Source organism: Prinia subflava, chromosome 20, assembly GCF_021018805.1.
Source record: "Prinia subflava isolate CZ2003 ecotype Zambia chromosome 20, Cam_Psub_1.2, whole genome shotgun sequence".
Taxonomy (NCBI): Eukaryota; Metazoa; Chordata; class Aves; order Passeriformes; family Cisticolidae; genus Prinia; species Prinia subflava.
In genome coordinates, this window is record NC_086266.1 from 506125 (window position 1) to 528266 (window position 22142).

At 46.1% G+C, this 22142-nt stretch overlaps 1 protein-coding gene across 4 annotated transcripts; it reads left to right on the forward strand.

The window, feature by feature from the left end:
* The first annotated feature begins 953 nt into the window (after nt 1–953).
* SH2D1A (SH2 domain containing 1A) lies at nt 954–22051 on the forward strand. Of its 4 annotated transcripts, none has more exons than XR_010082752.1 (7): nt 954–1070; nt 5032–5194; nt 12560–12820; nt 15926–15989; nt 17862–17997; nt 18330–19930; nt 20389–22051. XR_010082752.1 is itself a non-coding variant. In XM_063416609.1 (5 exons), exons 1-5 carry the CDS (start codon nt 12042–12044, stop codon nt 18365–18367), a joined length of 630 nt encoding a protein of 209 aa, XP_063272679.1. In that variant the 5' UTR covers nt 11966–12041; the 3' UTR covers nt 18368–20370. The 4 variants fall into 4 exon arrangements, 1 of the variants encoding a protein (XP_063272679.1); XR_010082753.1 differs by lacking the exon at nt 954–1070 and adding an exon at nt 4306–4566; XR_010082751.1 differs by lacking the exons at nt 954–1070; nt 5032–5194 and adding an exon at nt 11966–12172.
* The last annotated feature ends 91 nt before the right edge of the window (nt 22052–22142 follow it).

Sequence of the window (22142 nt, forward strand, 5' to 3'; positions counted from 1 at the left end):
CACCTCTGTGTTTGTGTCAAACCTCATGGAAACAGAATTAAAAATAAACTGACGTAAACCACGCGGAGCTCGGGGTGAGGTGTGGGCCGCTCAGGCGGGGATGGACGGGCAGCCCCAGCCAGGCTGAGCAGCCCCAGGCTGCCTGGCCCTGCCTGGAGTTTTACACCTCGCTGGACACTTTTGTCAGCCAGCTGTGTGGCATTTCCTTTGTTTCTTCCTTCTCCTCTCTGTTACACCTGTGGTGATTGTGCAGGAGCAGTGACAAAAGGCTCTTCCAGCTGGGAGTGCCAGTGTCTCAACCCTGTGCAGCTTCCACAGCATGAGCACTTCCACTGGTGCCTTTCTTCTTTCCCAGCCACGTCCTGGGGAGCTCTGGGGTTGTTGCTGGGCTCTGTGGTGCTGCCCCTGGGCTCCCAGTGCCCCGTGCCAGGAGTGGCTGGGTGGTGGCAGTGGCCCCTCTGCTCTCAGGGCTTCGGCCCACAACATTTCTTTCCTTGTCCTGTCAGAAATGAACCCCTGCTCTCCTTCTGCTCACAGCCTGAATTTTTAAAGTATCTTCAGTTGGTAATGACTTCAGAGCAGCTCCTGAAAAGAACCCTGAGATTAACACTGCAACAGCAGTAAAAGTGATTCACTAACCTCTAATAAAACTTAAGTGCCCTGTTAACCAAATACTGCACTTCTCAATGCAGTTTAAACACTACTATGAAATATTTGTTCTTTTGAAGTGGACAAAAAATGTTTTCAACAGGTGATGCAAATTTTAAATTAATTTTTAAATTATTACATTAAGGTACACTAATGACAATGAAGAGACATGTGTGCATGCTTGGGGCAAGACCAGAGCAGAAATGCTCTTCAGTATGAATTAATTTCTGTTATTTCCTATTATGTATTCACTCATAATGTGTTTTATTATTGTTAATAATTAATTTGCATGCTATTAATATTTATTTTTGCTCTGGCCCTCAGAAGAATCCCAGGGCCCCAGGGAGCACAATGAGCTCTGTCCAGCTCCTGATGTTCCAGTGCAGAGGGAGGTGGGATCACATCGCTCCACGTAGGCACAGGTGAGCTCTGTGTCTGCATTCAAAACGTCACTGGAGCAAAAATGCAAAGACAGTTCTGAGGATGGGTGGGTTTCCCCAGGTCAGAGCTTCTTGCAGTGCCTCTGGTGCTCTGGGTGTGGATGATCCTGTTTTATTTAGTTTTGTTGGCAGTGATTTTGTGAGTGGCTTTCTAGGCAGAGCAAAGGTTGAACTTTTGAAGCAAATGCACCCAGCATGACCTTTATGTCTCTCAGCCATTGTCAGGCTTCAGTGAGTGCTCTGCACCCTGACATTCAGTAAGGCAATAAAGAAATGAAAAGTACTAATCTAACCTTTATAAAAATAGTTCAAATGATAGTTTAATTTTTAATCTCTCACTATGGCATTAAAATAAGCTCAATAAACTTTGGCGGTAAATTACATTTAGAAGGAATTCAATTTAAATAACATTATGGTTATGATAGTCAGCAAATTATGTCCTAAACTGCTGCTTCAAGAAAAGAAAGACACATTTAGGGTGGAATTGTTGACCCTTCCAATTTTTGGATAATGCTTGGGCCACTATTAATTTTGTGGTGGTTGATCTGGAACCTGAGGTCCTCTCATCTTGCATATCCTGCCAGGCAATCAAGAGGATGGTGTAGATTAGCACCTCTCAGCAGCCAGGGCAGATGAGTCATGTGGATCTGAGCTGCAGCATTGTGCTTCATGTCATCTTTAGAAAGAAACTGCACAAAAAATAGGACCAGAAACCTGTCTGAAGTGAAGAGGAAGAAATGAAACAAAAGAATGTTTTAAACAAGGTTATAAGGTTGTTTCATAGTGAGAATAATTTCTCAGCCTTCATATAAAGTGATATGGTTTGATATGATTACTGGAGGCCTGACTTTATTCCCTACAGCTGTTGGAGGTTTCTGTTCCTTTGAGGCTGAGGAGAGCACAGTGAAGGTGTGGGAGGTAATGCTCAGTGTGGGGAAGAGGGACAGAGGAAAAGCAGTTTGCACTACCAGGGAAAATGCACCAAAGGGAAAGAAACAAACCTTGCCTGTGGGTGATAAAAAGAGAGATGCACATTACAGACTAGTGGGGGCTATTTTCTGGAGAAATGGTGATCTCTACTAGCAGGTGAGCAGGATTGCAGTGCTGGAGACTCATTGCATTGTTCCCAATGCTGCTCTAGGCTTAGGTTATTTCACACTTTCTCTAGGAAGAAATAATCTGCTGAAAAAGTTTTACTGTATAATTTTCAATGAATATAATTTAAAAAGATTTCAGTAAAACAGCTCGTTACCCCTTGAAGGAAACTGAGAAGTAGGAGGTCAAAAATTAGTGATCTAGTTTCATGTTATTAGATTTCCCCTGATGAAGGCAGCAGTGAATATACTGCATTAATAGAGCACCAACTGTGTAGAACAAATGGATTACCATTTTTTTAATGGTGTTGCTATAAATACTTTGTCCCTACCTAGCCTTGCCATTGGAAGTGAAGTATGACATTTTAACATGTTAGGTTTACTTTGCCGAAATTTTTGTAAAAACAAAGGAAATTTTAGAGAAGTTATGAAATGCCTTAAAGCCTACCAGGTTTATTCTATTGTCTCTTAGAAACTTTAGGTGAAAAAATTGCAAGAAGAATAGTAAAGAAAGTGTTTCAGTAACACAAGAAGGCAAATATTTGATGAAGTATTTATGTAAAATGAATTGTATTTTACATTAAAGTTTGCAATACAATATCCAGGTGGGGGAAAACCCCTTCATATTTGGTGAGAAGCTGTCTAAGGTAGGAAGAGAATTCGGGTCGGAGATTTCTGCCTGTTTTCTCTGTCACACAAGAGCAGGAAATGGAAGCCCATCACGGGGCTGGCCCTGTGTGCTGCCCTGGCCCCAGGGTGGCCCCCGGTGTCCCTGGGTTGCCCCAGGGCTGTGGCTGGGCTCCCGGGGGCTGGGGCCTCTCCGGGACAGGCCCTTGCACCCTGCTCCTTGGAGATGTTCCTGAGCACATCCATCCTCGGTCTGCAAAGCCATAATGGTGTTTTTGGACAGCCCTGAGCGTGCTTATGAATAGTTCATAGTAAAAGCTTCCATGGAGAATACAAAAAGCTGTTAAATCTTAATGGGTTGATGTTTACATTTTTTGAACTACAGGTTGGAAAGCCTGAGTGCAAATTGTTCTGACACAGCTAATGTTTTTGGTGTGAGGGGATTTGTGATAAGCACAGGGAAAAAAATGTATCTAACCAATCTAGTCTCATTTTTTCATATACATTTTCCTTGTACCACTAGAAGTGAGGTTTTCAGTGTTATTTTAGGTGACAGTTCCCTCAGCAAAATGACTGCCAGTACCTGCAGGTTTAAGGTCGCAGGGAGAGGGGAACGTGGTCTCACCCAGGCAGGGAGGTCAGGATGAAAATGCTGTCCCCAAACACCATCAGGGTATTTAGACATCATCCCCATGAGAGCCATGATGACTACATGCAAATAAAACACGACTCAAGTACTTAAAATACTTTGTAGTTGTTTCTTAGGAGCCAATCCCTCGTCCTTCTGGCCCCCCTTGACCCAGAGCTGTGTGGATCCTCTGCATCACCCAGAGTTGTTCTGCTTCACTCCTAACCTTTGGAACACCCTCACCTGCCTCAGGGAATGGCCTTGAATGCACAGAGCTGTGACAGGGATGCAAGGAGCAAGAGTCTCTTGTGGCATGTAAATGTTGTTGTCTTGGCCAGCTCAATTTCTTTTGCTCTTTTCCCTCAGTGCATTTGAGGCTGTAATTGATAGTGAAATTAAAAGGGCGTGGGTTTAGTCCACCCACAGACTTTCACTGCCCTGCTTGGGAATGCCACATCTGCAGTGTTCTGCTAATCTCTGCTCGAAGGCTGAGGAGTCCCTGCCTAAAGATTGCTGCTCTCCAAAAAACCCCGCGTTTCCTGTTGTCTGTCAAGAGAAGTTTCACTGGCTCATGCTCTCATCACAGGCAGGGCAGCTCTGCTGTGGGTTTCAATCAGAACAGGATTGGAACTGCTGTCATCTTAGTATCTGTGCAGGTTATGAGCAGATGGTATTGCCTGACGCTGGGTCCAATGCAAGATTTCTGGCTTGGGCTGAAGCAAAATAACTCTATTGCAATCTTTCATCAGTGAGAAAAGGTAACATTTAATGAGGGCATTTTTCAGGATCTGCCAGAAAAAGAAAAGAAATTTAATACACATAGCTATTTTAAAATACATAAGCTCCACGTGCATGTGTATACATGACCACATCAGTTCTGGGTTTTTTGGTTTGGGGATTTTTTGTACAGAAATGTAATTTTTCTTATTGCTGAACTCCGTGATATAGGCCAGAAAAGCAAGCTGTGCCCAAAGTACTAAGGCAAACCTTTCCAAGAGCATTAGTATAACCAGAATATGTTTTTTTTCCTTATTGAGATTGTGTCTGATTTGGTGACAGCCTGGTGTGTGAAGCAAGCATGCAATGAGGGCCACAGTTAGCGTGGTATCTACATAAATATTCAATGCAGGTATGTGTGTGTATTTCTCTGTGCTGAGACCAACAGAATATCACAATACCTTTTGAACAACTCTTGCAATTAAAAATCCCAGTGCAGTGAAGGAATACCTGCTGGGCTGCACTGAACTATCTGTTCAAACAGTTTAAACTTGGTTAATAAACAACCTCAACCTTAACACCTCCCATCCATATTTTCCTTTCGTGGTGTTGCAGGTAGACTTATGATTGGAATCTCAAAATATTAGAAGGTCTGGCTGGACACAGAAAAGTGCACAGAGCACATTTTTATTTTGCCATGAGCAATGTTTGGTTTCAGGGGAAGCTGTTTGTGCATCACCACAAATTGATAGTATGGGATGATGAGAACAGTCATAAAGGAAGCCTGGGTTATACAATAAACTGCTCCCGTTGGGATCAACTGGTACATTCTGAATTCTGTATTTATGAGCCTTCAGCACAGTGTCATTTGCCTCAGCCTACAGGTGGATACTGGGAAGGAGAGACCTCATTATAGACTCGGAGTTCCTAAGAGGAAAGGAGGTCAGGACGTGCTGCCAGGGCAGCAGAGACTCCTGTGCTCCTTGAGTGCATCGCTGGCACCACGAGAAACGTCTGGGCTCTGCTGGAACAGATACCAGGTAAAATAAAAATACACAGAAGGACTGCAAAACCTACTTTGCCCTGTGAATGTTCAGAGTTCACCAAAGCTTATTAGAAAAAAACAGAACAAAATATTTGAGAGGCGATTTGACTCCAAGGAATAAACACTTACACAGGGAAAAAATAATGGGTGTCAGAGAGCTTTTTGACTTAGCTCTGAAAAATGTAATGAGATCCAGTGGATGGAATCTGGAGCCAGACACATTCAAATCGGAAACATGACCTACATTTTTAATGGTGAGTGTGCTTAGCCATTGGAACAAAGTACTCACAAAGTGGTGGATTCTCTCCTCTTGATGGCCTCAAATCAAGACTAGGTGCCTTACTGGGAGATAAGCTTTAGTCAAAAATAGTTATGCTTTAGTCAAACACATGTTACAGGGCTTGATACAGAGGTAATTGGGAAAATGTAATGGTCTGTGGCATCCAGGAGGTCAGGCCAGATGGTATAATGATCCCTTCTGGCCTCAAACTCAATGGATCTCGGAATGAATATAAATGCTATCATCTGCATCTGCATTTCAAATAATTGCAGGCAGAGATTAGACACGCAATTGCATATGGTTCAGAACTGATAAACTTTCCTCCCCTCCAGAACAAAGGCTCTTATTTATGCCTAATTACATGGTGCTGCTGTAATTCAGATAAATATCCATTAGAAACTCAGGTGCGATGTCAGCAAACCAACTTTAACCTGTGTGTGTGGTGTGGAGGTGGGAGGGCTCCCACGCAGGCATTTGCTTCGCCCTGAGAGGACCCTGATGGGATTTAGCCCTGTCAGCTTTGAGGGTGTTCACTAAATCATGAGGACACGGAGGTCCTGGGCTGCAGAGCAGCTGGGGCCTCATGGCTGCCTGCGCATTGCCGAATTTTACGGGAAAGAGCTGTTGAAAGAGTAATGGCAAACACTAAAAAGGTTCAAGCTTCTGTGAGTAGATTTCCTTATGCTGATATTATCAAACAGCATCTCTGCTTGGCAATGCACACACCTGCAAAATAGCCTGCTGCTGCACTGCTTCTGCAGAAAGAAGATATAAGAAATATTAACGGGCAAAAGAAACCGCATTAAGACACAGATGACTTCTAATATGAATTTCACCTATATTATGTAGCTTTCAATTTTAGTGTTATCTCATTCACAAAGCATTCAAAACAAGTGCACAGGTAAGCAGTGAGGCTACGCAGAGGAAATAATATTGTTAAAGTTCAGTGAAATGTCGTCATTTATGGTATTGTGGGCATTTACCTGTGCTCAGAAATGTTGATGAGTTTCATTCATAAAGGTCCATAACCTTTGGCATTCTCAGCTCTTCTCCACAATGAGTTCTGATCTATGGCACCAAACACCTAATTTCCAGATGATGAGAAAGTTTAATTTTTCAAGTTCTCAGCATGGTAGGGATATTCTCACAGTAGATGATGAGCACCTTGAGGACTGAATATTCTGAGGTAATGAGTTTTTTTCCCTAGGCTATAAATTTAATTTCAAGGGGGCAAAAGCCTGGATCTGCAACCACCCTCACAACTACCGTGTTCACCATTAAATCATGTCCCCACGTGCCATGTCTGCACACTTTGTGAACACTTCCAGGGATGGTGACTCCACCCTTCCCTGGGCAAGTCTGCTCCAATGCTTGGCCATCCCTTCCATGAAAAAGACTTTTCCTAATATCTAATTTAGCTCTCCCCTGGTGCAGCTTGAGGCCATTCCTCTCTCCTGTCACTTGTTACCTGGGAGAAGAGGCTGGCCCTCCCTCATGCTCCTTTCTGGCAGCTGCAGAGAGCAGGAGGGCCCCTCCCTTTCTCCAGCCTAAACACAGGTTGGCCTTTCTCAGTATGAATGATGTGTGTGCCCCACGATACACAGCTGGAATCCACACCTACATCCAAACTCTATTTACTATAGCCAGCTTCCTTTTCTGCCCCCTTTTCCCCAAGCAACACACACAGAGTATGATGACTAACATGGAGACTTATAAATACACGCTAATCTGTGAGTTTTAAGCCACAAGTTCTTTGTATTCTCCTTCTGCACTGATGCCCAGAATCTTGCAGCTAATTACGCATGTGTTAATTGTAGCCTGCTTTTCTCAGCCTCTTTCATTTCAGCTCAAAAAGGAAATGTGATAATGGTGACTCTGCAGATACTCTAAAATAACCAATGTTTTTCTGAATCTCAGCATTATTTTCTTATGCGAATAGCAAAGATCTCTCTGCAGATACTATTCTATACTGTTCTGAATATTTTTTCAGATTGCACTAAAAATGAAAGTGACATGAAATAGTGAAAATCATTTTTAAAGTTAGCTGTGTTTTAATGTGGCATTTTACCATTTAGATATTTTGTCAAAAACTTTACAAAAGCTCCTGATTTTGAAGGTGCTTTTTCAGTACTTCTACAGGGATGGCATTTATGGTAATATTGTTGTATCAGCAAAATACCAGTGCAGGTATTTTGCTTTTTTGTCTTGCTTTATAGCCCTTTATACAAGAGCTTCCTATAAGAGTTCTGCAGTAGCATTAATTTCATAAAGGTCTTGAAGGTCACTCTTATTTTCAGTCAAATAACAACAACTGCGAATTTTAATGATGCTCTTGCATTAGTGTTATAATATTCAGAATTGTTATAAAATTCAACAATGTATGAAAATGTCATTGCTAGGGATGAATGAAGCAGCTAGTCTGAAAACGAAAATCAGCCCAAATCTTCCAAAAGCTGTTAAAAAAACTTCGGGTAATTTCATTTTCTCTCTCCCTACTGCCACTTCTCAGGTACTTCTATAAGTTCCGGCACCTGAAATATCATCATAATTGATTTTTCTAGACAAAGGAAGTGCTTACAGCTAATTATCTAAACTTAAGTACAGCATTTGGTACAGTGCCATGTGGGAAATTATTACCTAAAAGGGGAGATAAAGACAGAAATCAAAAAGTGAATAAGAATGTGAGAGTAGGAGGAGATCAGTACTGAGGGAAAGTTCTCAAACATCAGTCTTGGGCCTAGTAATATTTAACATTTTTAATTAATGATGATCCCATTAAAAAATAAGCATGTGCTAATGGAATTTACCAGTGGCATAAGGGAGGGAGGCACTGTCACTGCAGAGATGAATAACACTCTCATTTAAGAACTGAGTGACCTTGAGAATAGGATAAATTAGACAAAATTCAGAAGGATTTGACTGCCAGTTCATGCATCTGGGTTTTGTTAATCAGGTTTCTACTATACCTGCATGCTCACAGGCGAGGAAACACTAAGGAAGGGAAAACACAGACCATACAAATCTGGGTATTTTCATCAGAGTTATGGTGTATGAGGCAAGTGTTAGAAATCAGCCAGGTTAGTGCACACTATTCACAAATGATTCCCTTCAGTTTTGGGAAACTGTGGGAAAAGATGATGAGAGTGACCACGGGAAGGGAGAGCCTGCAGTGCAGAGGAATTCGGCCAAATGAATGCTGAGGGAGGCCACTATAAATACCACATGGGCAAAAGCTCTAGGAAGAGAAAACATCTATTTAAACTGAAGGACAACACTGGCACAAGAACAAATGAGCGTGAATTGGTCATGAATAAATTTAGGATAGGAACTGGAAGCAGGATTCCAAACAACAGAATAGCAATGTTCTGCAATTGCTTTCCAGTGAGAACTGTGGAAACAACAACAAATCCCAAGCTACTTTTAAGCAGTACTTAAATGACTTTCTGAAAGGTATTATATGATGTGTTTGGCTAAGAAAGCAGAGAAGTAGACTTGATGACCCAAGAGGTTTATGCAGTCCTATCTGTCTAAGCCTGTTTTTCATGACAAATATTTCAGAGCACTTTTAAGTACTTCCTTTCCTTCATGTATTTTTCAGAGCATACTGCAGGGATTGCTAGCTGGACTGATTTAGGGAAGGCACAAAACAGTGGTGTCCAAAATATGCTGAATATTCTCCGAACAAAACAAGACAAGTGTGCAGTGCTTGAGTGCTTAAAGAAATCACCATTTTCCGTGGAAGGCAATGGGGACACAATCCCAACAGGGGCAGCACCCCTTCGAGCCTCAATTCTCTCTCATTTCCCTTTGCTGCTCTGTTTTGCCCTCTCAGCCCCACAGCACAGATGCAGCAGTGGGACACAGGATGGCAAACAAAGCTCTAATGCCCAAGATGAAATGGGTGAAATCCAGAGCAGTCAGTGTGGGTGTGACTGGAGGTGGCTGGTTTGGGGGCATGCCTCCAGCCTCACTGGCGTGGTGCAGAGCTGTGTTAGCATGCCATGCTTTCTCTTCTCTCAGCCCAGGAAGCCCCTAGGTCCTTTGGTTTGCTTCATCCTGCTTGGTGCTGTTACGGTCTGGTTTTTACAGTTATTAGAAAAGCCTCTGCCCAAATTAAGGTGCAGATGAGACCATGTGGCAAAGCCAATGGCATGGATTTTATTTAACAGTAAATATGAGAGAGAGAGAGGAAGAGAAAGAAATAGAAATGAGGGGGAGGGACAGAAAGAGGGTAACAGAGACAGAATAAAGAAAATATCACCACTCCCTGGATCCCAACGATGTTCCATAGATCCTCTCCAGCTGCTCTTCTCAGTGGTGAGGGTCCCCCAAAAAGCACAGAGTCCAATGGAGTAGCACAGGCTCAGGCCAGGTGGGAATGCCCAGGTGCCTCTGCCCAGGGAGGGGGGCACTCTGGCAGCCCCCTGCAGCAGACTCTGGGGCATCCCTTTGCCTCACGTGCAGTGCTGTGGTGCAAGGCCTCAGGAAGGAGTCTGGGGAGCACTTTGGGGGTCTCGGATGGATTATGGCACCATGCAGGTGGCCTGTGGGGTTGGGGATTTCACAGCTAGGCCTGTTTGTTTACGGGAGGAGGGGAGTTCATGACCAGAGGTTACACCATGCAGAATGAAACCCCTCCCCACACCCTCGGCCGGGGGGAGTCTGTGTGAACCTGGCCTCTGCAGGCTGTGGTCTCCCCCACCCCAAACCAGCAGGGATGATTCCCAGCACAGCTGCTGCCTTTGGCTTTCTTGTGGGTGCATCCTTCTCCCTCAGCCTGAGATTACTGAACAGTTTTGACCCCTTTATCTGATCTACACAAAGTTCCACTCAGGCATCTTCATGGAGGGTCAGGCTTCTGTGCTTGCAGTTTCTTTATACAGTTTTTGCTATAATGGACAAACCTCCTTCATAACAATGGTTAAGGCTTGAACCATTTCAGTCCCTGACAGGTGCCCCAGTGTTACTGTCCCCTGTTCCCAAACACAGCATTTCCATGGTTTCTTAAAAGCTGCAATTCCCCATGTCAGTGGGGCCATTAAGGGATTTGTGTGGAAGCCTGGGGTTGAGATTCAGTAGCTGGAGTTTAATAGATTTCTTAACCAGACCAGGGAAGTTGTGTATTTACAGCTGCTTTACAGGAATGAAGCTCCTTCTTCAGCCAAGTGCTGGAGAACGCAGGTTGGCTGGGTAATGTGTGACCCCACATTAGGAGAGGATCTCACAGTGAAAAGGTTTATGATTTTCTTTAGTTGAAATCTGATGAGTGGGACAATGAAATCTGCAGAATTAAATGATTCTAGCTGCTTTTCCTCTCCAGCTAATTACACACGTACTTTTTCTGAAGCCAGCTATTAATATTGAGAATAGGTTAAGAAATTGGAAAGTTGGATGAAATCCCCAAGAGCACAGGTAGTTTGGAAAATGAGAAGAAATAGGCAGCAGCTTTACAGCTTGTTGCCATCCACATTAATCAGATTTGCAGGAGGCAGCAGCTACTTTATGTGCAAATACTTTAACAACTGGTTTAAAAACCAAGCAGGATGCCTGAGTCCCCAGGTTCACGTAAAGGGGGTAATGAATACCTACATAATGAGATAGAAATGCCATAAACTCGGTGGTGGGAGTTTTCAGTCTCTCTTCAGCTGAGGTTTCTGCAGCTTTCTCAGCCTCTCAGTGCCAGCCAGGGGTGCAGTCGCTCGCCAGGGTCTCCCTGTGGGGAAAGAGGCTCTCAGCTACCCACTGACTCTCGGGTCAGAAGTGCCCATCCCTCAAAAGGAAAAGCCAAAGCTAGTTGGAAAAAAATATTTCCAAGGAAAAAGCTATATTGAAGATCAAAATGTAAAGACACACACTGTGAAATGGTTGAGAGAAAGCACTTTGATTGGCTGGAACTTAAAAAGAGCAGCCATTCTTTTTGGTATTTTAAAATTTCATTTCTGTTCCTGAACTGTGTGTGTCTTAAAAGCTATTTTTTCACCTATCCTTAACTTCAACAAGGACACGGCATCTGCGAGCACCTGGATGAGATTATTTCATTCTGTCCTGTCCTGCTGGTAAACCCAATTTAAAAGCAATCAATCATCACCACAACCCCTACTTATTGCTATATTTTACTGACTTCTTGCTCATGCATGCAGGTGTGGGAACACGCATCTTCCAGGGAGGGTGGCAGCCTCATGCCAGGGATGAATTCAGCCCTGAGCTTGCTGCAGCCACATGGAGCTGACCTGGTGGCCATAACTGCAGGAAATGTGCTCAGTTTTAACATGGGTAGAAATCTCTGTGGCGTGGAAATCTCTGTGGGGGTATGGAGCACGTTGGCAGCTTGTTTGCAAACAGACCCACAGGTGCACGTGGGAGCATTCAGCAGACAGGTATAGTGAGAAAATGTCTTCACCCCCAGCAGGTGAAGAGAAATGGCTCTTTCAGACACGGCTCTGGGCTCTGGATGCCAGCTCATGCCCCACACAAAGGCAGCAGCGGCGCCGATGGCACCCAGGGAGATCTGAGGGGTCTCCTTGTGTGTGCCAAGGCCGGTGCCTGCCTCCAAGTGGGAGTCATGAGCACCCCGACATTCCCGGTGATTAAACACACCCAAGGCTTTGAAAACCAGCGCTCATGGGGCGGATCAGCCGGGGATGCTCTGCGGGCCCTGTGGAGCCGGGGCTGTGCTTGCACCTGCAGCCTGAGGTGAGTCTGGTGGGACAGTGACACTGAGGGCAGCTGCCTTCCTCTGGGCTCATCCCTGGGGGTTTTAAAAACAAGAGGTTAAAACATAATCCCTTGGGACTGGGATAATGCTGGCCTTGGGTTAACAGCAGCAGAGAGAGGTGCCTGGCACAGCCGCTGGCAGCAGGCCCTGTCCTGTGCTCCCTGTCCCACCGGGCAGCCCCGGCCGTGGGTGCCCCCGGTGCCACCGTGCTGAGCAGGGCCGCAGGCTGGGGCGGGCTGAGATGACACCCCCGGAGAGCTGTCATGGTGCCAGGATGTCAGAGCCTACGTAAAAGGAAAACAGAAAGGGGCAAAGGAAAGAAAAAACCCACAAAGGCCTCTGTTCGTTCCTCACTCTTCCCTCAGTGCTGTCTCACCCCGTGCCGAGGCTTCAGAGGTGCGAACACATCCTGTTTACACCTGCCAGCCGCGCCAGGGGCGGCGGAGGGAGCGCGGCCCAGGGGCAGAGCACCCCGGGACACGGCCTGGCATGGACACCGTGCCCGTCTACCACGGGGCCATCACCCGCGAGGCGGGAGAGAAGCTGCTGCTGGCCGCGGGCAAGGACGGCAGCTACCTGCTGCGGGACAGCGAGAGCATCCCGGGGGTGTACTGCCTGTGTGTGCTGTGAGTGCGGGAAGGGAACGAGGGCTGGGAGTGAGGGCTGGAAACGAGGGCTGGGAATGAGGGCTGGGAGTGTACTGAGTGTGTACTGAGTGTGTGCTGTGAGTGTGAATGTACTGCCTGTGTGTGCTGTGAGTGCGGGAAGGGAACGAGGGCTGGGAGTGTACTGAGTGTGTACTGAGTGTGTACTGAGTGTGTGCTGTGAGTGTGAATGTACTGCCTGTGTGTGCTGTGAGTGCGGGAAGGGAACGAGGGCTGGGAGTGTACTGAGTGTGTACTGAGTGTGTGCTGTGAGTGTGAATGTACTGCCTGTGTGTGCTGTGAGTGCGGGAAGGGAACGAGGGCTGGGAGTGTACTGAGTGTGTACTGAGTGTGTACTGAGTGTGAATGTACTGCCTGTGTGTGCTGTGAGTGTGAGTGTGAATGTACTGCCTGTGTGTGCTGTGAGTGCGGGAAGGGAACGAGGGCTGGGAGTGTACTGAGTGTGTACTGAGTGTGTACTGAGTGTGAATGTACTGCCTGTGTGTGCTGTGAGTGTGAGTGTGAATGTACTGCCTGTGTGTGCTGTGAGTGCGGGAAGGGAACGAGGGCTGGGAGTGTACTGAGTGTGTGCTGAGTGTGTACTGTGAGTGTGAATGTACTGCCTGTGTGTGCTGTGAGTGTGGGAAGGGAAGGGAACGAGGGCTGGGAGTGTACTGAGTGTGTGCTGAGTGTGTACTGTGAGTGTGAATGTACTGCCTGTGTGTGCTGTGAGTGTGGGAAGGGAAGGGAACGAGGGCTGGGAGTGTACTGAGTGTGTACTGTGAGTGTGAATGTACTGCCTGTGTGTGCTGTGAGTGCGGGAAGGGAACGAGGGCTGGGAGTGTACTGAGTGTGTACTGAGTGTGTGTGCTGTGAGTGCGGGAAGGGAAGGGCTGGGAACGAGGGCTGGGAATGAGGGCTGGGAACGAGGGCTGGGAATGAGGGCTGGCAAAGGCTGGGGGTGTACTGAGTGTGTGCTCTGAGTGTGAGTGTGAGTGTACTTAGTGTGTATGCTGTGAGTAAGGGAAGGGCTGGGAATGAGGGCTGGCAAGGTTACGAGACATAGTTCTGATGAAGAGAAAAGAAATATTTATCAAAAGAGCAATTAAGCACATATTTGGATGACAGTGATATCATCTGCTTGAATTCGTGTTAGTGGCTACTCTGCACTTCCAGCCTCGGGTACTGTAATTGTCAAGCCCAGTGATTTCACGGCATTGCTTATGCTCAAAGAATGTCTCCTTTTCCCAAGAAACTGCATAAATTTGTAATGCCACAGTCACCACCACATGCTCCCCCTTGAGCACCTCCAAAAACCCTGAAATATTTTGGCAGGCTTTGAGCCTCTTAAGGCACACAATAAGGACTGCAGTGTTCATGGTCAGGCTCATTCTCCTTTTGCTTTTCCAATTAAAAAGTGGAGCCCTGACCTTTAAAAAGGAGAAGAGTCAAAGACTTCATGAATCCCTTGTGACTGATGCTGATTTTACAGGGCAAGCATAAAAGAGACAGGTAGTAGCATAAAACCTGACCTATAGAGGTGGGTAACTGCAGCAGGCAGGACCCTGTTGGAGCATTCATCTAGAAAACTCTGCTTTCTCTCTTCTTTGTTTCTCCTGAGCTACTGATTTATCTCTCTTGAATGCCACTTTCCACTTTCTGAAGCTGGGATGTGCACATGGTGTGCCTGAAAGCCTTCAAAGAGACAATGAATATTTTCTTGGTGTGACTGAGGCAAAGCACAAAGGGCCCACTTTCAAAAATATTTTAAGACCACAATTAAACTATGCCTGCAAGAGTAGGAGGGTTTTGATTTGCTGTTGTGTTCTCCGGGGCTCTTGCAAACAGAGGTGCTGCTTTTGGATTTTGGCAAAGATTTTAATACCAGATGCTCCTGGGTCTTCATTGTATGAATATCATTATTGAATTGATAATATATACTTTAGGGATGTTGTTAATATGTCAACACAATCTTCTCCTGGAAATTTTTGGAGTTGCACTGAAAAGCAAGATTTTTGCTGTTCCTGGAAACTGGCCTAGAAGAAATGCATATGCTTTATAAAACACACACGTTTTACCCATAAACAAGTTAGACACTACACACAGTACACCAGGGGTTTAGTATCAAACCTGATTGTTCCAGGGAGCTTTCTTTACTGGCCTGCTTTCCTCTTTGCTCAGTGCCCCATTTGACATTTCTAGCAGACTCAGAAATCCCCTGTGCTCACAGCTCCTAATGAAGTCAATGGGGGACAGGGACACACTAATGGTGCCTGCTGTGAGGAGCAGCCTCTTAAACCCTGCCTGAGAAATGCAGAAATAAAATGCCTGGGATGCCACAAGCCCCTCGTTCCTTTACAGATATATGAGCACGCATGCAGAAACAAGCAGCTCACGCCTGAATTGGAAAAGATACAGCATTTGTAGTTTGGGTTTTAAAATTCATATACTTGAAAATCCTGAGACTGTTAGTAGTTGTTTCAGAGCTCTAAGTAAGACAAACACGACGTGCTTGTCAAACTGTGTGTTCAGATGATTTGTTCGAAAGCAGCCGCTCGCGTACTGTGCTGCATTAAATTTGTGGAAAATAATCAAAAGCTGGAATTGAAAGCTGTTTAGAGCTCTTGAAGCAACAGTAATGGCAACAGGGGTAGGCTGCAGTCCTATCAGATTTACGTGTGCTATTTTTTCTGTCACTGTAAGCACGGTGCACAAGTTCACGGCAATGTGCCGGAACTTTCTGATGCGGCAGATCCATCAGATGAGCACTAACAGCATCACCAGCCAGCCTCAGCTAGCACTTCCTTTGCTGCCTGTTTCTGATGGAAATGGCAGAAAAATTGCGTATTTTATAACACTGCACATATTAATCATCATCATTGAAAATGTAATTTGAAACAAAAGAAGAAGGCCCTCAATCCAACGTTGCTGTTGCAAATATCACACAGGCTACACCACGGTCTGGTTCTAAAACTATGTTGTAAAGTGAAATTCCAAGGTAAGGTCAGGTTGTAAAAGGTCAGTGTAGTTCTTGTGAAAACTCTCAGGAGAAATTAATAATACCTAGATTATTTTTTTTTTCCACAGGCATCAGGGTTATGTTTATACCTACAGAGTGTCCCAGACAGAAACTGGATCCTGGAGTGCTGAGGTGTGTATTTTTCCTTTACCTTCTGAAAATTTCTACATCCTGTTTTATATAGATTATAGATTTAATGAAATATATTCAAATTATTCGTATCTCTGCCTAGTCTGATTTCCATTGATGGTAATCGATCTAGAGCTCATCCATCAGTAAGATGCCTTGGTGCCATTCCGACAGTCTGGAACTCGTAAATTAATTCCCTGTTTCATTTCAGCTGTTGCATAATGCAATAGTGCATCATTTTAAATGGCAAAAATATTGTGGTTTTATAATTTGACAAGCACAATCTGTTTCCTTCTATCCTATATACCATCAATGTCAGAATATTAAATAAATAATTTTCAATGTACAGTGTTTTAATTCATTAATCCAGATTAATCCGTTATTAGTGCAAAATATATAGGGTAGCCAAAACTTGATACAAAATATATTTTCCCCCATCTGACAAGAAACTGGTAATTTGGGTGCAGAAAAACCTGTAATACAGACAACATTTAGGCTGATGAAATTGGGATGGTAGTCTCTATTTAAGATTTTTTTTCCTTTGGACGTACTCTGTGTATTAATCCATAATTAGCTTTCTGTTTGTATGTTAATGAACAATTTCAAATATTATGTAATTTCTAGACAGACATAGTTCCTTGGCCATTACTATATTAGAAGTGATTCTGGAAGACAAAACTGATTCTTGGGGTAACCCTGAACCAGTGAAGGGGTGGAAGTGACTGCCATTACTGTGGGTGGATAATTATCCATGTGACCCTGGGGAGCAGTGCCAGAAATCCGGCCAGGCCAGTGCCTTAAGGAAGAGAAACCTTTAAGTAAATGTTGCTAGGACCATGCTGGCCTCAGCTGGCCTAGGTGCAGCTCATCCCACAGAGCGTGCCTCCAAGGACAAAACAGACTGCAGGTGCAGCTGGTCCTTTCCTGCTTCGGCTCCCTTCCCCCTGGCTCGTCAGCCTCTGAGCAAGATCAGCTCACACCCATCTTTCCAGCATGAGGCAGGGAATTTCAAACAGTGCTGGTGAAATCCCAGCCGGTGTGCAGACCCCAGCTGGTGCCAGGGAGCCTGGATTAGCTCAGAGCTGCTGGGTGAGAGCAGTGTCCCCTCAGTGGGGCTGTGCTGGCAGGACCCTTGCTTGTCCTCCCTTGACTTTAGAGAAGAGTTGTTATAAGAATGCCCTGAAGGACTTAACACAAAATTGGATTTTTGATTAAAAGCACACATAGTTTCATTTCACACTGTTTGAAAAGTTGCTAATGTCCAGAGCTAGAAAGACTCCCTGTTTTAATAAACAGGTAACATTTGGCTGCTGTCTTTGTACAAGTAGACAGGAATCTCAATGAACACGTAAGCCAGCACTGAACGCTCCAAGAAGGGCTTGCAAAGAGGCTGTGTCCTTGCTGGAATTTAGTGGTGTGAGGACTCTCTCTCTGTGGTAAGCCCAGGCTGCTCTCTGGGTTTTCTCACTGGTGTTTCCAGGGTGGAACTATCTTACTGATGCAGGCTAGGGAGTTACTGGGAAGGAGGTTAAATCACTGGCTGCAATGTCAGGGTCAGAAACAGCAAAAGGGTCACTTGTGAGTCTGCCCAATTAGTGTGACAGGTGAGTATGGGTAATTACTGTGGGTTTCTCTTGCAGCAATTAAGGAATTGTCCCTCTTCCAACTTTCCCTGGCCATGCTGCTGCAAACTCCTCAGCACAGGAGGGCTGGGATGCGCCAGGGAAAGCACAGGGCAGTGCAGCTCATTGACTGCCCTTGAACTGGGACACCAGGGGCTGCATCCCGGGCTGGCTCCTGCCCTGCAGTGTGGGCATCTCTGAGGACAGGGCCTGTGTGCCAGCTCACCTGTCACCTGTCCCCTTGGCCTTGCAGACGGCGCCCGGGGTGCACCGGAGGCTCTTCAGGAAGGTGCACAACCTCATCTCAGCCTTCCAGAAACCCAACCAGGGCATCGTGACAGCACTGCAGAACCCGGTTGTGAACCACGGGACAGCCAGCTGCTCCCCAGGTACGGTGAGGGGGAGCCTTGGCCGCAGCCAGCAGAGCCCTGCAGGCAGGGATGGAGGCCTTAGACTTGTGTACTTGGGCTGAAGTAGCCAGCAGGGTGACATTGCCAAGAACGTGCTCCCGCTTTGCTGTTTGATTAGAAATGCTGTCACCCAGGTGCTCATTACAGACAGGGCCCGTCAGTGTGATAAGAAAATGGATTTTGAGTAAGTCTTGCTGAGTGCTGTGGCAGCAGTGGCTGCCTTCCCTCACCACCACCCATGGAGGCACGAGCCTTCTGGACTGGCCATTTCCTTAATTCCTCTGTTCTTCATTTGTGGTTATTTCTCTCAGGGAGGAATGAATATGACGTCCACCTGCAGCCATCATGAGGATGTCTCCCCAAGCGTGACATAACCACATCTTCCAGCATCTCCTCTAATGTGTGCTTTAAACCAGAACGATTTATGGGATAGTAAATACAACTCTGTGAGTTTTCCTGTGACATTTGCAGAAATGTGTCTTTCTTAGAATTTATTGCTTAAGACGTAGAAGTTCAAGTTTCAGAATACTTTGAACGTAGGGTGGGATATTTTTTGGTTTTGTTTTGGTTTTTCCCAAGAGAGGATAAAAACCATGAACTGCTAAATCCCTTGATCTTTGGAAATATAAAATGCTTGCATAAGTGCTTGTGCATTTTGATAAAAAAATGCGTGACTCAGTTTTGCCTGCTCAAAAATGTTTGGCAAGGTGTCTGCAATGGGCACTGTCCATTTGTCTGCTTCTGCATTCCCTTCTACCAAGAGTCGTGGAAGTGAGGGATGTGCCCTGATGTGAGAGATGAAGCATTTGCTTTTCGTGTTGTAAAGCTTTTTGCATGCAGGTCTTTTGTTATGAGGGCATGAAGTATGCTGAACAGCTGAGTAGCTTCTGGCGATTGTATTTAGTGTAATTTCATCTGGCAAATTTGTTAACATTGTTGTTAAAGAAATCAGACTGTTGAAATCTTTGATAGGTAATAAGGTACTGCATTTACTGTTTGCTATCTCTCCAGCAACCGTAAAACTGTAAAAAATTAGATTTCAGTCAGAAAACAAAATAAACTTAAAACCCTCTATATCAACACGTTTTCAAGGCATACAAACACAGTATGTAAAGCTTCATTAAACAGAAATAGAACCCACTCTGCGCTTGAGAGGGGGGCTGAGCTGCCCGCAGGGACAAAGGAGAGGGAGGGAAAAATACCCTCCAAAGGCCGCATGTAGTAAAAGGGGGAAACACCGAAAACAAATACAGAAAAGGTTAAAAAGGCACACAGCGCCTGTGGCTCGCAGCTCCTGCCGATGCAACCGCGGCCCGGCAGAGTCCCGGGGCTGTTGGGAGCCCCCGCACAGCCCGGGAGGGAACGGGGGAGCGGCACCGGAGCCCCCGCACAGCCCGGGAGGGAACGGGGGAGCGGCACCGGAGCCCCCGCACAGCCCGGGAGGGAACGGGGGAGCGGGACCGGAGCCCCCGGCTGTGGGAGGGAACGGGGGAGCGCCATTGGAGCCCTCGGCTGCGGGAAGAATTTGTGTTGCAGGAAATGTGCTCCGGTTCCCACCGTCTGCAGAGCTCGCACATTCCGTATGCAGCTGTGAACCTGCCGGGGCTCGGGGGTTTCTGAAGGATGAATTCATCCTTCGGTGCGGAACCGCCGAGGCCACCACCCGCCACCGCAGCACCGCGGCCACCGCTGCCCCCACCCGCTACCGCGGCCATCGCCCGCCACCGCGGCCACCCCGCGCCGCCGGGGCCCCGTGTCCCGCCGGAACCATTTTGCGGGGCGCTCGCACGCGCTGCCGTCGCTGGGTTCTGTGGGGGCGCGCGCCGCGTCTGCCCACGGCGGAGACCGAAAGCAGTTTCAAAGTAGATTGAAGTTTTTAATATCTTTTCAACATGAAAAGCAGAATTAAAAGGTAGCTTTTCCATCGTCCGTGGGTAGAGGGAACAGAAACGGACGGACTATCTCCTGTGTCTCCTGTGCAGACCCAGGACAGAGTGACCGGGAGGTCTCTGGGGCGCGGGGGGGGGGCGGTTGCCGCAGCAGCTGCGGTCCCTTCAGCAGACTGTAATTTTTAAACGGATTTCTGATAAAATACCATGTAGGTAACCATTTTGTGGCTACCATTTCTTTCTCTATGGCCACTGCCCACAAAAACTGCCCCAACTCGTCCCACCTTTCCTTGCATTATTCAAAATGATTTGTTGTCTTAATCTTTAATGTACATATTGCATTATTTGAATGTTCTTGAGGCATTAAGTGATTGCAAATGGACCACAAAAATATTTGTAATTACAGAAGAACAACTTAAACATTGTATAGGCACCTTTGGGTTGCTCTGGTTATATTTTATACCTATTCTCCCTTTTGCAGATCTTGGAAGGCTGAAAATATTTCCTAAGAGAGAAAGAGTTTTTTTCCTCTTAATAATGTGAAATGCCAGGCTGCACAAAACTGGCTGAGTTTCACCAGACACTGCCACCTGCAGCTTGTTAGCACAGTGAGAGGCGCACACCTGCCTTGTGTTCACCCCCTCAAGGCGAGCTGGATGTGAACAGGGACAGAACTGAGCGGGCTGCACGTCCCGGCTTCGGCAAGGGAGGGATGCTCCAAGCAACATTAGATAAGGCTGAAAGATTTACCTTTTACCCCGTGTGTGAGCAATACAGTGCAAGCAGTAAAGGATTTTCTGTGCAACACCAGTTTCTTGTAAACCAGCAAAAGGAGGTACTGCAGTAAATGAACAGGCCCGTTTTGACAGGGACTGGGGGGCACTGTTGCAAAGCAATGGTTGAGGCATTTTCAGTTCATTACTAAGTTTTTAATTGAAGGCCAAATTTCACCCAGGGTGAAGTGTCCCATGGTATTTGACACTGCGTGTGCATGTGTTGCTCTGTGCCGCCTTTGTACATGTGCCGGCTGGTTGAAACTAGTCTTACCTTCATACAGTGCCATTCAGTGGCAGATCCAGCACAATTTCCTCTTGGGTTAAATATTTAAAGGCTTTTTTCTCGTTACATAACTCAGCAAATGCATTGGCTGGTTTGCTGTCACTCGTGCCCCTGCAGCTCTCCCTTCTCCTCCCTGCCTGCAGCGTCTGCTCCCTGGCAGTTCTCTGCAGCTCTGCAGACCAAGGCCCCGCAGCTGCTGGGTGCTAGCGGTGAGTGCTGCAGCCCCAGCCTTCCCGGGAGCTCCTCTGCTTTCCAAGGTCTAAACCCTCCCTCTCCTGGCCTCTCCTGCAAATCCTTCATGGCAGAGGGCTGCATGCAGTGCAGGAGCTGCCAGGGGCTGTTTCCTGTGGAGGGGTCCTGCTGCCTGCAGGCTGCATGTGGGATCCTGCAGCACACACGGTGCAGTGAGCTGGGGATAACTGCTGTGACTGTGCTTGCCTCCAGAAGTGCATTGGTCTTCTGAAAAATACATAAAATAGGCCAGAAGATGCCATTTCTGTTTAAAGCTGAGAATGTCGTTTCAGTTTCTGGTGTAAATTATTAAGACAGAGGCTTGTATTGTTTCTTTTGGGTACCCAAGGGTCTGGAATTGCTGCAGGCTTAAACAAGGTGGAAGCAGAGAGAAGCTGATGGTGCCTGGGAGACAAGAAGTAGATGCTTGGTTATGGGAACAGTAATATGGAAATTATATTGATTTCCTACAGCGACTTAGGTGTGAAGAGCCTTATGCATTCCTTGTGCCCCTGCACTCATGTGCTCCTTCTCTTCTGCATGTATTGGGCTTTTAGTGCTTTATTTTCCTGTTTGATTACACAGAATCATTCATCATCATCTATTTGAGGCAGCTCTAAAGAACATGCAGACACTTAAACTTTGCTACTCACACTGCCAGCAGCATTGACTTCACCCACTCAGTTACCAGGAGTGCAAAGGCATTTAACAGACTATTTTTTCTCTCTCGCATTTGCTTTGATGAAATATAATAACCTTTACACAGACACTGGCTGGGATTTCACCTGCAGTGGAACCTGTGGAGTTATAAGCATGAACTCTGGTGAATCAGAAATAAAATTAAATCTTGCTAAGCAGCATCCTGCCCCCAACTTTTGAGTCAATAGTTTTGGCTCTGAGGTCTTCTGTTTAGCTCTATGGAAGCACCTTTTACTGACATCACCA

Excerpts from the sequence above, each read along its gene's own strand:
- SH2D1A (XM_063416609.1), top strand. The coding sequence starts at position 12,042 with ATGAGCACCCCGACATTCCCGGTGATTAAACACACCCAAGGCTTTGAA. Across the intron at positions 12,821-15,925 it reads GTGTACTGCCTGTGTGTGCT|GCATCAGGGTTATGTTTATA; the intron begins GTGAGTGCGGGA and ends TTTTTTCCACAG. Across the intron at positions 17,998-18,329 it reads GACAGCCAGCTGCTCCCCAG|GGAGGAATGAATATGACGTC; the intron begins GTACGGTGAGGG and ends TATTTCTCTCAG.